This window comes from Plectropomus leopardus, chromosome 5 (assembly GCF_008729295.1).
Source record: "Plectropomus leopardus isolate mb chromosome 5, YSFRI_Pleo_2.0, whole genome shotgun sequence".
Lineage (NCBI taxonomy): Eukaryota > Metazoa > Chordata > Actinopteri > Perciformes > Serranidae > Plectropomus > Plectropomus leopardus.
In genome coordinates, this window is record NC_056467.1 from 3,197,430 (window position 1) to 3,210,018 (window position 12,589).

Genomic DNA, 12,589 nt, shown 5'->3' on the forward strand with positions numbered 1-12,589 from the left:
CTATCACCAACTCTTGTGTGGGTGAAATAAACCTTAATTCGCCCAGTTTGATATAAAAATATGCTGCCTATAGATGCTCAAATGACTTTTTATTGAGTCTTGTGAGTTTGATGATTTCGGAGCTGTTTTTGTTTAAAAGAAAAAAAAATCTTATGATTTAACAAAAAGGTCTATCGCTGTAGGGATCCTTTCCAAAACATTGTCAATTAAATCTGAATCCATCAGGAACAAAAACAAGCACTTCTATGTTTGTTTACAGTGCGAACATTACCTGAGTGGTAGATTAGTACCGGCTGTTAATTTATGCCTAATTAACAGTTTCGAACAGCTGTAACCAACCAAATTGCTTGCTCAAAACTAACTGTTGTATAAAATATTGCAACCTTTGTTATAAGACGTACTTAAAACTTGTAAGCGGTACATGCTTAAGGGTAAATGGCAAATTTAAACATTTTTAAGGGTTTCAAAATAATTAAATTGGCAGTCTAGTATGTGTTAGTCCGTGTTTCTCCAGTGTTGTTTGTGGTCCGTTATGTCTTTTTCTGTGTATCCAGGAGAAGCTTTGACGGAGGAAGTAGACCTGCAGCTTCCTGAGAATGTGATTGTTGGTTCTGCCCGAGCTTCAGTATCAGTGCTGGGTAAACTGATTTCACTTCACAGTTGCACATTTGCTTTTAGTGTTTTGCTATTTTGCTCTCTGTGTGGCGGCGTGAAAATGAGATAAAGGGAGATGAAGAAACATGCGGAGAGATGAGCTTAAGGGGAGATGACATGCAGTAAAGAGTTGTGTATCACCACACAGTAAATGATACACCCAGGTTAAACATGCCGTATGTCGGATATGTGTTTTTGTGCAGGTGATATTCTGGGCCGAGCTCTGAAGAACCTGGACGGGCTGCTGAGGATGCCGTATGGATGTGGGGAGCAGAACATGGCGCTGCTGGCCCCCAACATCTACATCCTCCAGTACCTGACGGACACACAGCAGCTGACTGCAGCCATCAAGGAAAAGGCCACCAACTTCCTGACCAGTGGTGAGTCTCTGCTGGTTTTTATTGCATTGGAATAAACATTCAAAACACAAAAACATTCACAATTTGGAAGATGAGACATAAAACGATCATTTCTGATAAAGAGAGAAAGTGGGCAGTCAGAAAATTACATTTCACTATTGTTTTATGACATGCTGTTGTTACCATTATTGCTGTTGCACCTCTCTCCCTCTTCTTCCCCTTTTTCTTTTTCTCTCTCTTTTCCTTTTTGTCATTATTGTAATTTAGTTGTTATTTACAACATCTATTGCACATCTGTTTTAATTATTATTATTTAATTATTATGTTTGTTTCCTTTTTTTGAGTTGATTATTTCATTTCCTCTTAAAAACATATTATTAGTATCACTGTTGCCTGCATGAGTGATTTTACAACATATACTTCTAGTTCTAATTTAATTTAAATTTATTTAACCGCCTTTTTACTTTAATTTTAAAAAAGGAAAATGATGAAAGTATGCTGTGCAGTATAATGTACATTTAGGGTTTTTTTTGCAATAAATAACAAAAAAAAATCATTATTAAAGCTGCATTGGGCAGAAATTGAGAAAAGCTCAGAGATGGACCTTTTGTCAGCGGCTTTATCAGCTGGAATTAGGCAAGTGCAAACTCACCAGCAGCAGACGTCACAGCTGTCTTACCTGTATATTGCCAGTAACAAAATGTTTGCTGATCTGGCATTAAATCAGGGCCATGGTTTGCACTTGACCTATTTTTTTGCAGAGCTCTGTGTGTGTGTGTGTGTGTGTGTGTGTGTGTGTGTATGTGTGTGTGTGCGCGTGTGTGTGTGTAAAAAAGCATACCCCAGCTTTAATGAAATATTATCTTGCATAATAACTAACTGAGTAGAGTACATATTGAAGAAAAGTAGGAAAAATCAATGACTGGACTTAAAACTATCCATTGCAGCCTACCAACCTTTACAGTGGCTGTATTGGGCAGCGTATAAAAGCTGTAATTTATTGTAAAGTAAAAAGTAGAATTCAATAATGATTAAACTTATGCTTCCTTTGTTTTCCAGGCTACCAGAGACAGCTGAACTACAAGCATTTAAATGGCGTTTACAGCACATTTGGAAAAGGAGACGGAAACACTTGGTGAGAGCCTAAACACCATTAAAAACATGATATATCTGCAGTTTGCATAATTTCATCACGGTATAACCTCTTCCTTCATGTAGACTTGCAATTCTGACCTGAAGAGCATACAGGGAATGTGGTTTATTCAGTTCAGAAAAAAGGTTTTGTTTATTTTGCTTGTGCGTGGACAGATATTTGCCAAAAAACATGTTTTCAAATGTTCATTTAAACCTTGAGAGACGTGCAAAATATACAAAGTGTCTGTTTTCTCAGGCTCACTGCTTTTGTTCTGAGGACGTTTGCCAAAGCGCAGTCGTTCATCTACATTGACCCGAGCATCACTGAACAGTCAAAAACTTGGCTGATCAGCAAACAGCAACAAAATGGATGTTTCCAACAGATCGGAAAACTCGTTCACAACAGAATGAAGGTAAGGGCCAAATGCTGATGGGGGACCTGATAACAGGGACCTGATGAATGAAGCCTGGTTTAGGATTTTCATTTTCTCTCAACGTGCTCACTCACGATTAAGCTTTTTGAGACTTGGTGTTAAATCCTCAAAGTGAACATCAATTTGGTAAAGTTCACGACAGCACTACAGTTATAATTTTTAAATGCCACATGGACGTTATGGGCTGGACGCCTTTCTTCAGCGTGTAGATTTGGCAATTTTACAAAAGAAGCTTACAGGTGGGGTTAATCATAAGTCAGCACATCAAAACATATACAGTGCATCCCAGCAGGGGGAGCCAATATTTAATAATAAGAAATAAAAAATAAATTAATAATGATAATAATAATAATAATAAGTATTATTATTATTAAAATATATAATAATCAAAATAATTATCTTTTCTAAATAATAATAATAATAATGATAATAAATAATATAATAATAATAAATAATAATAATAATAATAATAATAATACTGAAAAATATAATAATTAAATAATATATATATTTTTTAACCAGTTCAAAATTCTATATAAAAACACAACTTTCACAAGGTACAGGGATGATGAGGGGCTTTGACTCACTGGGTGTTTACATGGGCCACAGTTTTGGTTATTTTTGCTGTACAACAATACAGTACATATTTCAAAGTCGCCCACTGCAAAACATTGGTTTGTTTTTTTTGTGTCAGACAGAAAACACCTGTCTCATAACATAGTATTCTCCATATTCACCAAGAAAACAAACAGATTCAGTCTAACAAAAAACATGTAGAAACACAAACAAACAAAATAATACAAACTATAAAGTGTTAACATGTCACAGTATAAGAACATGAAAAGTTATAATAACTTGTTTCCATTGTGACCCTGGCCTGCCCCCGTTGTGACAACAAATACGTCTTTTATTAAAACAGTATATATAATGCAATTATTTTATTTATTTCTGTTCATTTTTTTTGTTGTTATATGTATATATTGCTTTATTATGGTTAAAGCTGTTGTAGACATTTCTTTAAGGAAACAATAAAAAAAGCAGAATCACAAAAAATATCACATTAAAAAAAAAGTGTCACCTATTGCAATTATGTTTTGGTGCTAAAGTTTGGAGGCATTTCAAATGACTGTGCCCACTTCTAATGTACAATAATCTATTATGAGATAATGAGCTGAGAGCTTATTATGGTTTGTATTATGGTGCAAGTGGTCAGTTACATTTATAAGGACTTCACCACCAAATCCTAATAATGAGCTAAAAGCCACTGAAAGTCCAACAGCTCCACTTCATGGTCAACAGAAGAGATTTAGGATTTGATCACTTACTCCTCATGCTTCCTCTCTGCAGGGTGGTGTGTCTGATGAGGTGACTCTCAGTGCTTATATCACCGCTGCTTTCCTGGAGATGAAAACATCAGTATCAGTGAGTAGATCCGTTCAGCAGCAGCATTCACTCTTGTGTTTTTACTTCCAGCTGCACAGTTTAGAGGAAATTCCTCAGTTAGACTTGCAAAAACCAACAACATCTAAAGATCCTTTATTGGCATTGCATATTGTGCAAAAACATTTGCTCTGCAGCTCCTGAAACGGTTTTAAACATGCACATGCAAATACACACAGCTGCCATACAGGTGAATAATAATACAAAAAATATAGTGAAGAAAGGAAAATGACAAAAAAAGTGACATATCTGAAGCTACTAGCTGTATATTGTGCAAAATCTTATACAGATTTTATTGCACATAGGATGCAATTATTGCCGATTTTCCTTTTTTGGGGTTAGGAAACCAAACCGGACCTGGGAGGTGCGCAGTCATTCCCCTGTAAGATCTCTCTGTCCTGCAGCAGGCAGATTGTTTTTGATCTCCTCTGATATAAGTTGTTCATTGGCGCCTTCTCCCATGGCTCGCCAGGGTCTGATTCATAGTTTTCATAGATTCATAGAGCAAAACAATGCCTTCTGCTGCTGCCTGCCAGTATGTTTTTGGCGATGTGGTCCAAATTTCTATGGAATGAAAAAATGGAAATTTGATGGGTTTGTGCTGCAGTTCAATGGAGAGTTCACTGTTAGTCACCACGTTGTAACGTTGTTTTGCCCTCCAGGGCTTCGTGCCCGTCACTTGACCGAAATTGACATTAATTGTTATTTTTATATAAAGTTAAATTTGAATAAAATAGATCAAATGAATGAAAATTATTTTTTAAGTAAATGATATAGCTACAATTATTTTGGATTTTTTTTTTTTTAACTTTGGGCCTATATGCACAACATTTCGATCTGTATGGGTCTTCTTCAGACGAAGGCACAGCTGAATCAAGCAAAGCAGAAACTCCTGAAGTGCCTGTCGACTGTCAGAGGGATGTTTTGTCTCTTCAGTGGTCAGAGAAAGAGGACGGTCTGGGTTAGAGTTAGTCCCACTGTGGTGATGTTGAGAAGCAGTGTTTTGTGAAGATCCTCTCAGTTAAACCTCGGGGATAGATATGTTTTGAGCCTGGAGGTGAAGGTCTTTAATGTGCTGTAGAGCCCTCCAGACAGCAGCAGAGAGAGGAGATGGTGATAGGTGTGAGTGGCATCTTTCAGGAAGCTGCTGAGACAGTTTGATCCAGCAGTCTGTTCCATATATGCTGATAAAATTATGTTTTAATCTGCTCTAGGATCATGTTATGAGGAGGAGCCTGTCTTGCCTCAGAGAGTCCGAAAATGTACTAAGCAACACCTACACTACGGCTCTGCTGGCGTACGTCTACACCCTGGCGGGAGACATGGAGACCCGTGCTCACCTCCTGAATCACCTCGACTCTGTTTCCATACACGAAGGTGAGTCGTCCTCCTAAAGGAGATCATGGCTTCATTGCTGTGACTGTAGCTCACCTTGTGGCTGGTCGTCTGTTTGGATGTTTTTAGGAGGTCTCCTCCACTGGTCTCAGACAGCAACAGAGACGTCAGCCTCTCTGTCTGTGGAGATCAGCTCCTATGTGATGCTGGCCAAACTCGGCGCCTCTCCTACCACCGAAGACCTGGGATACGCCAGCCGCATCGTCAGGTGGCTGACGAGCCAGCAAACCATTACGGAGGCTTCTCCTCCACACAGGTACAGCACAAACACGGAAATTTACTCTCCCTGATGTTGTACAGACAGACAATTTTAAGGCTAATTTGTATTCCCTTTTCTGTAAGAAAGCACATACGTCTGTTTAAAATGTTCATACGTTCATGTGCCCTTTATGGTGGAATAAATACAACCAATAGATGACACCAGAGGAAAGAATCAAAAAATATATTCATGGTTTCACAGAATAACAAATATGGTGACAGTGGAGCAGTTTGTTATAATTTATCTTTTAAGGGAGGTGGCATTGTAGGCGTTAAATACACAGCAACAGAGAATTCATCACAATATTCAATGTGTTTGCCATTTTTTATTTCACTGCAGTCGTGTCTCCCATGAACTATGCTACACTGCCTCCATGTTGTCTAGTTGTTCTGTTTCGTCCATATCTGTAAGTTTTCAGAAAATGTGCTTAAATACGGACAAAATGAACGCAGAGCACAGACAGAAGACTCCGTCTGTATCTGCATCTAATGTTGAGCACTAATGAGACATGTCTGTGTTTCATGGTCAGTGAAGTGGCCCTTTAAATCTCAATGCATTGATCCAAAAAATACATAATTAGCTAATTACAGAAAACAAGATTAAGTTTTCATTTGCAGTCTTGAAATAGAGTGATGCCATACGAAGTTACTGGTATGATGCATTACCAGTGTGTTTACTACAGTGTGTGTGTGTGTTTTAGGACACTGTGGTGGCTCTTCAGGCTCTGGCTCTTTACTCCACTCTGGTGTTCAGTCCAGAGGGTTCAAGCACAGTGACGGTCCGGTCTCCTAGTGGCCAGCTGACGTTTGATGTGAATTATAACAACAAACTGCTCTACCAGGAGGAGGCGCTGCAGGATGTGACAGGAAACTACAACCTGGAGGTGAAGGGCACTGCGTGTGCTGCAATACAGGTAAACTGTAAATAAAAATACCTCATACTGGCAAATTCATTAACCCCAAATTAGATTACTTGTGTAACTAATTGCTGCCTATGGAAAAAAATTATATTTGTTAATTTTTACAAATATTATGGGCCGTATTTTAAATCTGATGCAAAGCTGCACACAGTGCAGCACAGCTGTTCCTGCTAGTTTCAGGCCGAGTTGTCTGGGTAGCAAATATGTTTTTTAATCTGTGCGCCTATGGGCTTTTAGATCTTAAAATGAGGTGTGGTCAGGCGACATGTTCTCATCCCAAGTCATCACATATTGCTGCTTCGCAGTTGACTTCTATATCTGCATAGTACGCTGTAGTTATCCTTCCACGTCCACTGTTTATGTTTCGGGATGCCGCTTCCATGGTGGGAATATGCTTCACGTGGTTATGTTTGAGCAACACAAGCACATGGCAACAAATGCTTGGACGTCAACACGTCAGATAATTAGGGTTAGAGGAAGGACGCACTAAGGCGGAGAAAAAAAGCATTACATGCAGAAGGGAAGCAAACCCCGTAGTTCGGGTGATTCCTCGGTTTGTTGGACCCCTCTGCCCTGTAGGCGCCCTCGCGCTTCTTATATCGTGTCATTAGTTTACTACTAATACTAATACTTCTTTAATGATACTCTGTAAATGTGAACATAGCAGAGATCAGAGCAGAGCTGCTGTGCACAGTTAAGCCTGAGGAACAGCGTAGCGCCACTGATGGTTAGCTCTGCAGAAAACTGCTCGCAGGCCCAATTTGCCGATTCTGCAATGTAAAGAACAGGATTGGGGCACTTTGATTGTTAGAAATCATATTAAGTCCAAAACACGCTTATAATATGAAGATAAAACAAAAACAAAATTCCTTTTCACCTCGCATCTTAGTTTGCGTCCAAATTCTGCACCATTTAAGTAGCAAAAGTTGTCAGACATGCCCTAAATACACATGCACTTATTGCACATGGACCTGTTAAATGATCCTGATATATCTGTTCCCCAGATTTCTCTTCACTATAACATCCCAACTCCGACTGATGTCACAACTTTCAGCGTCGAGGTTAAACCAGAGGCCGACTGCAAAAGCACAACACACAAACTCACTCTGACGCTAACGTCCCTGTAAGTAATCAACAACAATAGATCTCTGTTAACAGCAATAATACAAAATTACAGAAGTTCTGAACAGACAATCTTGTGTATCCACTAACAGATATAATGGAAAAGAGAGCACTACAAACATGGTGATCCTGGATATCAAAATGCTCTCTGGATTTATCCCAGACTCAGAGTCTATAAAGAGCGTGAGTTATTACAATATCTTTAACCTTTAGTGGAAATGTAAAAGTTTTGTTGAAGAATTGTCCCGCTGATTATCGTCTCCTCACAGCTCAAAGTTGCCTCGATGGTGGATCGAGTTGAACAGAAGGACGATCACGTTATGGTGTACATTCAGGAGGTGAGAGGGATTCACAGCTGGGAACGATAGATCATACTCTCCAGATTTGTGACTGATCGTGTCGTCTGTTTTTCTATCAACAGTTGACGAAGGACATTCCCATCAACCACAGCTTAGCGCTCATACAGGAGCTCCCGGTGCAGAACCTGAAGCCGGCCATTGTTAAAATCTACGACTACTACCAGCCAAGTAAATCTCTTTACAGAAACCACACACGCACAAACTCTGCTTTTTAGTAGAGCTGCACAACAAACTGAACTAAATCAGTGTCCCTTTTATCTGATGTACACTTGGTCAGTTTCTGACACTTCAACACCATCAAAGAAGGAGTGAAATTTCACTTTTGAGAGGCAGCAGTTTAATGTCAGTTGTTGTTTCTATGGTGTTATGTTTTTATCTGCAACAGTCACAGTGTTACAGTGTCTGACAGAGTTGTTTGTTCAGTCTCTGATTTTTGTTTTTTCCTTTCAGGTGATCAGGATGAGACAGAATACAACTACCCGTGTGCTGCAGGTAACAGTCTGTAAAACATACTGTACAGGTACACTGACGTTTGTGCAATCCCATCAAAGGAAGAGTTCACTCAAAAGCAAAATAAACTGTAAATAACACTCACCCCCTCGGCTTTCTTTGGTCCCAGAGAACGTTTTCTATCAAAGGGTGTTAAGGAGAGCAAAGTGCCCAAAAAATGAAAGCGAATTAGTGCAAACACGTTTTGACAGGACAGCAAAAAACGGTTAGAAAATTTTCAGAAATATTCTAAAAAATCAAAGTGCAGCCTTAAGATATCATTGTCCAAATGAGCACAACAAAATTGAGAAATATTTTTTTTTAGCAATAGTTTAGTGAAAACAGTTTGGATTTTCGTGATCCCACAAGACACCAAACTGCACAGGAATTTTCAGAAAGACTTAAAAAAAAAAATCTTTTTTGGTTTCTTTTTTTTCAGCCTTAATCCAGGTGGTGACTACTGTATTCAGTTAATGTTGTTTTTGGGTGAACTATTCCTTTAAACAGTGAAATTCCAGGTCTTAGATGTACAGACCAGTACATTGCATTGGTTTAGCTGGCTCTAATAACCCACTTAAAATTGTTAAAAATTCTTAAGATTATTTATTAGAATGATTTTTAAATACTGATTAATTTCTGAAATATTGTCAGATTTTTTTTTTTATTTTACTCATATAACTAGTAGACGTAAGGGGACAAAAACAATAAAATAACAAACTATTAAACATGTAATTAAATATAGTAAATTACAAATGTTTACAATAACTTACATTGTGGATTTATTAATCGTTTTGTCAACAAAAAAAATCAAAATTCCTTAGAATAGTCTATTGAATTTTTTTTCTTTCATTGGCAGCTTGAAGAATGAAGTGTGGTCTCCGCTCAGACCCGTGGGCCTCAATGATTCAACCATAACGGGGAAAAAAAATTGGATTTTATTGGAGATTAATTGAAGTTAAATATGACTGCAGACTGTTGTAAATGCAGTTCACATATAATGTTTTGCTTATATTTACCGACGCATCTTTCTCCTTTTGCTGCGTTATGACGATTTTATCAAACAATAACCATTAATCAATTTATGTATCTATCTATCGCACTTTTTCTCATATATTTCTTTAATGCAAACTGTGAGTCTGAGCAGGGGAGGAGTTTCCTGCCTCCTTTCGGCAGAATCTCCAGATGAGGTCAGTGGTGAACACGTACTACATTTTGTTCAGATTGTTATATTTCTCTGTGCTCCTGCTTTTATGTGTGACTGTTACAGTTCTGTGAAGCCCAAATTGTCAACAAAAGCCAAATAAACCTGCTTGAGGAACTCAAATTAGCTGCTGGGCTCCTATTAAACCCCATTTGGACATTTTTGTCAAAATGGGTCATTTTTTACTTTTGTTATGGCAAGCATTTTGGCTATGTTACTGCATATGACAGATATTTTTTATTATTTTAAAGTTTCAGTTTTTCTAATGAGTCTATAATACACAGAAACACGGAAATTTACAACCACTTGAGGCCAATGAGGCCATTATAACTTCAATATAAATATTATATATACATATTTTTTTTTATTAAATCTTAAAATCAACTCCAGTCCTGATCAATACTACTATATATATATATATATATGTATATAAAATTGGGATTTTAACCCTATAAATGCCATTACATTATGTCACCATTGCTTTTTTTTATGAAAATAAAATATTATTTTCCATATAATAAATAATGGAGCGGCTGGAGGATTTTTTTTTGTCACAGTCTTGGATAGTTCAAAGATTAGCAACAACATTGATTTTTATGCATTTTTAGTTTTTGTGCACTGCCAGATTTAAAATTTAGGACTGAAGTTGATTTTAAGATTTAATCCAAAAAAGCAGGGAAAAAAAAAATATGTATATATAATATTTTTCTTAAAGGTTTTGGAAGTGGACATTCTTGTCCTGAATGGCCTTAAGTGGTCGTAAATTTCTGTGTTTTGTGTATTATAGACCCATTAAAAAACTGAAAACTAAAATTTAGGAGCCTTTAAGACCATTAACAGTTTCTCCCATTGCCTCTGTGTAGTGTTTACAATGCAGCATATGCCTAAATATTATTGAGCCCGGGCTTGCAGGGCATTATCAGCACCACCTTAAACTTGTGTCCTCTTAACCCTTTGAAACCTGGATCATCATCAGTTCTCTTGTGCTGCATTTCAAAACCTTTCACAAGCTTTAATACCTGTGAAAACTGAAAAGACTGGTTTTATTTCTTTAAAAAGCAGGAAATCAGTAAATTGGCATAACATGTTCTGCAAATTGCACTAATTTATGAAGGGTGAATAGAAAATTTCCCCCAAATAACCTTTAAAAACACTAGAAAATTATCATAAAAATAGTAAGAAAAATATATCCAGAAATTATATTTAAAATTATGTACTTTTATATTTAAAAATAGCTTACAGAAAAAAAAGATAATTAAAATATGTATTTCTATTATATATTTTTTGTTGTATTTTGTCCCTTTTTCAGGCTTTTTTTTTTGTTGATAATATTCACTTTTTTGTAACTTTTTACTTAAATCTTGCTGCTATTTGGCCAATTCCTTCGCTCAGTGGCTTCTGTCTGTGTTTATCGAAAGATATCCAATGAAATACAGTAAATTTGCCTCTTTTTCAAAACAATTTAAACCAGAGCCTCAGGGTCACATAAATAAGCACCTTAAGTCTCTTGTTGTGTCAGTAGGTACTCTGTCGTGTATTTTGTAGCGTAAATCCCCAATTTCACCCTGTTTGTCCTCCTCCACAGTCGGCTACTGTAAATTATATGCTGACATCAGCATCCTAACATGCTGACACAGCATTAATGCTAACATGTTGGCTGTTTGGTGCTTTAGAGCTGAAAGCGCGTTCCTGTCGGAGGCTCCTCACAGCCATCCCCGGCCAACCTTCCTGTTACATTTTATGCTGAGCAAAAGTTCAAACTCTCTCACCACCTGAGTGTCGCAATGATGGATTCAGACCTGATCAACAAACCTTTTTTGACACGCGGCCTAAGCATATACAGATTATGCACATTCTTGTGTTTAAACATGCTGTTAATTATTACACTTCGAAAGAGGCGGGGGGTACAAACTTGGCTTTTTCTAGCACCAAAGAAGCCAAAAACTAAACAAAAGTACACGGGGGTAATGCCAGGAATGCTGATGTCCCGTTTGTCTCTGAGTGGGAATCCTAAAGAGTCACTCAGGGGTCTTAAACAGCTGATTCTGTCACCACAAAACAAAAAATATGTCCCCCATATCTTTATTCTCTTTGTAACGAGCGTGACTTCAGTTTTGCTCATCGGCTTGTTTCAGATGATTAAGAATCTCGATTTATTTTTTAAGCAAAGTTTAAAAAATGAAATTACATTACATTATCACTGTCACATCACGGATATTATAGGTGAAATGCAACAAGTTCAGAGATTTAAATTACAGATATTTTTGAGCCCTTCAGTGAAAGTTAACCCTTTAAAACCTGGCGCGACATATTTCCCGAGCTGCTTTCAGTCACCTTCGACCCCTGAACAAAGAGGTTTTATTTTTTTCAAAAACATGTAGTGAGGCAATGAGCAACTTGTTCCACAAATGACAAAAAATTAGTAATAAAAAATAATTAGAATAATAATAATTAGAATTAAAATGTTAAGGGGAGTTAGAATATTCACATATTTAGAGTTATGTTAGAGTTATTATTATAATTTTAAGAATTTATTCCAGGTCATTTATTTTTGTTGTTGTTTTATTTCAGTTTTTTTAAATAATTGTCAGACTTTTTAGTAAAATCTTGCCAATTTTTGAGTAATTTCTTCTTTCATATCATTACTTTTTGGTTTTTTTTTTTTTAAAGAAAAAAAGAAAGCCTATTTGCTTCAGGTTTCAAAGGTTTAAGTCACATTATTGCTTTCCTTTGCAACTCCAGCTGCTGTGATCCAAAGCATAGAGAATCATTTAAAAATGCATTATTTGCATAAATGTAACGTGAGAGTTAGTTGCCTATATTT

At 37.0% G+C, this 12,589-nt stretch overlaps 1 protein-coding gene across 1 annotated transcript in view; it reads left to right on the forward strand.

Annotated features, from left to right (window-relative positions):
- Nucleotides 1-9,888, forward strand: part of LOC121942810 (alpha-2-macroglobulin-like) — a 28,279-nt gene extending 18,391 nt beyond the window's left edge. The window contains 15 exon segments of the mRNA XM_042486075.1: nt 555-638; nt 858-1,034; nt 2,073-2,148; nt 2,404-2,560; nt 3,929-4,003; nt 5,236-5,398; nt 5,486-5,644; nt 5,647-5,672; nt 6,376-6,588; nt 7,599-7,717; nt 7,809-7,899; nt 7,986-8,054; nt 8,138-8,243; nt 8,526-8,567; nt 9,421-9,888. Of these exon segments, the coding sequence (XP_042342009.1) occupies nt 555-638; nt 858-1,034; nt 2,073-2,148; nt 2,404-2,560; nt 3,929-4,003; nt 5,236-5,398; nt 5,486-5,644; nt 5,647-5,672; nt 6,376-6,588; nt 7,599-7,717; nt 7,809-7,899; nt 7,986-8,054; nt 8,138-8,243; nt 8,526-8,567; nt 9,421-9,425 (1,562 nt within the window). The 3' untranslated portion in view covers nt 9,426-9,888.
- The last annotated feature ends 2,701 nt before the right edge of the window (nt 9,889-12,589 follow it).